This window comes from Sorghum bicolor, chromosome 4 (assembly GCF_000003195.3).
Source record: "Sorghum bicolor cultivar BTx623 chromosome 4, Sorghum_bicolor_NCBIv3, whole genome shotgun sequence".
Lineage (NCBI taxonomy): Eukaryota > Viridiplantae > Streptophyta > Magnoliopsida > Poales > Poaceae > Sorghum > Sorghum bicolor.
In genome coordinates, this window is record NC_012873.2 from 46,252,922 (window position 1) to 46,257,184 (window position 4,263).

At 43.0% G+C, this 4,263-nt stretch overlaps 1 protein-coding gene across 1 annotated transcript; it reads left to right on the forward strand.

The window, feature by feature from the left end:
- On the forward strand, positions 502-1,209 carry LOC110434799. Its single transcript, XM_021459525.1, has one exon. The coding sequence runs from the start codon at positions 502-504 to the stop codon at positions 1,207-1,209; it is 708 nt and encodes a 235-aa protein (XP_021315200.1).

Here is a 4,263-nt window from a genome sequence, read left to right on the forward strand (position 1 = left end):
CACTATCTGTATAATTCATCTGTTATAAGTACTGTGTTATATCAAGTGAAAAAGGGAAGTTACTATCAGCTGAGTTCACACTTTGAGGAAAAATTATACCTTTGTAGTTTACATTTACAGATCAGACTTACACATATGAACTACACCAGATTTTGTTATATTATTTCTATATATCAGATGCCTGTCAACACCAGGAGCGGTACTAATGGTGGAAACAATGGCCAATCCAACAACAACAACAACAATGGTCACAGCGGGACCAATACCAACCCTCCTCCTATGAATCAGCCCTATGACCGTGGAGCAGTTGATGACCATGCAAACTCAGCTGATGCAGAGAATGGCCGATATTATGAACAACATGCAACAGAACCAGAAAAGAATCAGAACCAGAATCAGAACTAGAACTAAGGAGGTAACAACGCGTCTGCCCCACCTAGGGACAAGCGTGGGGAGTTCATGAAAGGACGCTCACCGTTCTTCTCTCACTCAGCTGACCCTATGCAAGCTGAGGACTGGCTTAAGGCTGTGGACAAGCAGCTGGTCATTGCTCAGTGCAATGACTGGGAGAAGGTCTTGTATGGCTCTAGACAGCTACAGGAAGCCACCCAGGACTGGTGGGACTCTTACTGCTTCGCGCATCAGGACCCAGACACTATCACCTGGGATCAGTTCAAGGCTGCCTTCAAAGCTCATCATGTTCCTACCGGTTTAGTGAAGCTAAAGAAGAAGGAGTTTCTGTCTCTCAAACAGGGCTCCATGACTATCTGTGAGTATCGTGACAAGTTCACTCAGTTGATGCGGTATTGTCTAAATGAGGTGGAAAATGATGAGGACAAGCAAGATCACTTCCTGGAGGGTCTGAATGATGGCTTATCCTATATGATGTCGAATGTCAAGTATGCTAGCTTCCAAGAGATGGTGGACAGGGCACTGGTGCTTGAGAGCAAGCGCCGCAAGATGGAAGACAAGAAGAGGAAGTATAGTTCCTCTCAGCAACAGGCTGGTGCCAGTCGTCCCCGTTACAACAATCAACAGGGCCCTCAGTCTCGCTCGGCGTATCAGTCTGGCAACCAAGGACCACAGCAGAATGTTAGGTACAACAACCAGAGTCAGCAGACCAGTCAGCGTTACAACAACAATCAGGTGCAGCGCCCCGCTAGTCAGGCGCCTCGCGAGAATGCTCCAGCACCATCAGAATCTCGCTAGAACTCCAACACTGTCCCAGTGAAGCCCAATGCCAACCCCACCCCGCTGGAAGTACTTGCTTCAAGTGTGGTCAACTAGGACATTATGCAAATGCTTGCCCCTAGAGGCAGAAGAACAACAATGGCAGGGTGAATCATGTGAAGCTGGAAACTGCTGAGGAAGCTCCAGATGTGGTAGTTGGTATGTTCCTTGTCAACTCTTGTCCTCCTACCGTTTTGTTTGATACTGGAGCATCGCATACTTTTATACGTGCACAGTTTGTTGAGAAACATAATATAGCCACATGTACCATGCAAAACACCATGATAGTTAAATCTCCTGGGGGAAAGATGCGTACTAATACTTTGTGTCCGAGAATGAGCATTAAAATAAGGGGGGTAGATTTTCCTATTAATCCTATTGTCTTGGGTTCAGAAGGTTTAGATATGATATTGGGGATGAGATGGTTGGCCAAGTTTAAGGGTACTATTCAGTGTGCAGAAAAGTCAGTTGCTCTAACAGCACCTAGTGGGGATTGAATTGAGGTTAGAGTTTCTATGTCACCTAGCAGAGAAGGAATAGTATATCATGTGAGCAGTGGGTTAGTAGAGGATATCCGAGTCGTGAAAGAATTTCCTGATGTGTTTCGAGAGGATTTGCCAGGTATGCCACCTGAACATGAGATTGAATTTGTTATTGATTTATTACCTGGTACTGCACCCATATCTAAGAGACCTTATAGAATGGTTGTTAATGAGTTAGAAGAACTTAAGAAACAATTAAGGGTGTTATAGTCTAAAGGCATATCCGTCCTAGTTCCTCACCTTGGGGAGTTCCAGTTATCTTTGTAGAAAAGAAGGATGGGACACAAAGGATGTGTGTAGACTATAGGTCTTTGAATGAGGTCACAATTAAGAACAAGTACCCATTGCCTAGAATAGAAGACTTGTTTGATCAGTTGAAAGGAGCTTGTGTGTTTTCCAAGATAGATCTGAGATCATGTTATCACCAGTTGAGAATTAGACCTAGTGATATTTCAAAGACTGCATTCACCACCAGATATGGACTCTATGAGTATACAGTTATGTCTTTTGGGTTGACTAATGCTCCAGCTTACTTTATGTATCTGATGAATAAAGTTTTTATGGAGTATTTGGATAAGTTTGTGGTAGTCTTTATTGATGATATCTTGATCTACTCCAAGACCGAGGAAGAACATGAGGAACACCTGAGACTTGTGTTGCAGAAGTTGAGGGAACATCAGCTCTATGCCAAATTGAGTAAGTGTGACTTCTAGTTGAAGGAAGTATCTTTTCTAGGCCATGTCATATCCAATGGTGGAGTTGTTGTTAGTCCAAAGAACGTGGCAGATGTTCTTAAGTGGAGTCCACCTCAGACAGTTGGAGAAGTCAGAAGTTTTCTAGGAATAGCTGGTTACTATCGGAGATTCATTGAAGGATTCTCTAGTATTGCTAAGCCAATGACTGCTCTGTTAGAACAGGGTAAACCATTCAAGTGGAGTGAATAGTGTCAGGCTAGTTTTGAGGAGTTGAAGAAGAGATTGACTACTGCACCATTTTTGACTTTGCCTGATGTGACCAAAAGTTGTTCTATCTATTGTGATGCTTCCAAGCAAGGTTTGGGATGTGTTCTGATGCAAGAAGGAAAGGTGATTGCCTATGCATCCAGATAGTTGAAGAAGCATGAGGTGAATTATCCAACCCATGATCTTGAGTTGGCAGCTGTGGTCCATTCACTAAAGATCTGGAGGCATTATATTCTGGGTCATAAGTGTTACATCTACACGGATCACAAGAGCTTGAAATACATCTTCACTCAAAATGACTTGAACTTGAGGCAGAGAAGATGGTTAGAATTGATCAAGGATTATGAATTGGAGATCCATTATCACCCTGGCAAAGCTAACGTAGTTGCTGATGCTCTGAGTAGAAAGAGTCAAGTGAATATGCTGGAAGCCACAGAGTTACCAATGGAACTGCTGACAGAATTTGAATATCTCAACTTGGGGTTTGTTGCCAACACCCAAGGTACTTTCATGGATATAGAACCAACCCTTGAGCAAGAGATCAGGAAGGGTTAAAAAGAGGACGAAGAGATCAAAAAGATACTTAAGTTGTTAGAGGAAGGTAGAGCACCTAGATTCAGAGTTGATCAGGAAGGAATTGTTTGGCTCAAGGACCGATTGTGTGTGCCTGATATTCAAAGAATCAAGGATGTGATATTGAAGGAGTGCCATGAGTCTGCTTACTCTATTCATCCAGGAGGTACAAAGATGTACCAGGACTTGAAGCAAAATTACTGGTGGCCTAGTATGAAGAAAGATATCGGTGAATACGTGGCATTGTGTGACACTTGTTAGAGAGTGAAGACAGAACATCAGAGGCCACTAGGATTGTTACAACCTTTGAAGATACCTGAGTGGAAATGGGATGAGATCAACATGGACTTTATAGTGGGATTACCTAGATCTCAACGAGGTTATGATTCTATATGGGTTGTAGTAGATCAGTTGACCAAGGTAGCTCATTTCATTCCAGTCAAGACTACCTACCATGGAGGGCAGTTAGCAGAAAAGTATATGGAACGGAATGTGTGTTTGCATGGAGTTCCTAAGAGGATTGTGTCTGATCGGGGTACACAGTTTACATCAAAGTTTTGGGAGAAGCTACACAATGCTATGGGAATAGAACTTAGATTCAGTATAGCTTACCACCCTCAATCCGATGGTTAGACAGAGAGAGTCAACCAAATAGTGGAAGATTTGCTAAGGTCTTGTGCTTTGCAGTATGGGGATAGTTGGGATACTAGTTTGCCCTACGCTGAATTCTCCTATAACAATAGTTACCAAACCAATCTTAAGATGTCTCCTTTTGAGGCCTTGTATGGAAGGAAGTGTAGGACTCTGTTGTTCTGGAACCAGACTAGTGAAAGGCAAGTGTTCGGCCCTGATTCGTTGAGAATAGCGGAAGAGAAAGTTTAGTTCATCCGCCAAAACTCTGAAAGCTGCTCAGTCCAGACAGAAAAGTTATGCAGATGCTTGATGAAGGGAACTTG

Coding starts and splice junctions, on each gene's coding strand:
- LOC110434799 (XM_021459525.1), top strand. CDS start 502: ATGCAAGCTGAGGACTGGCTTAAGGCTGTGGACAAGCAGCTGGTCATT.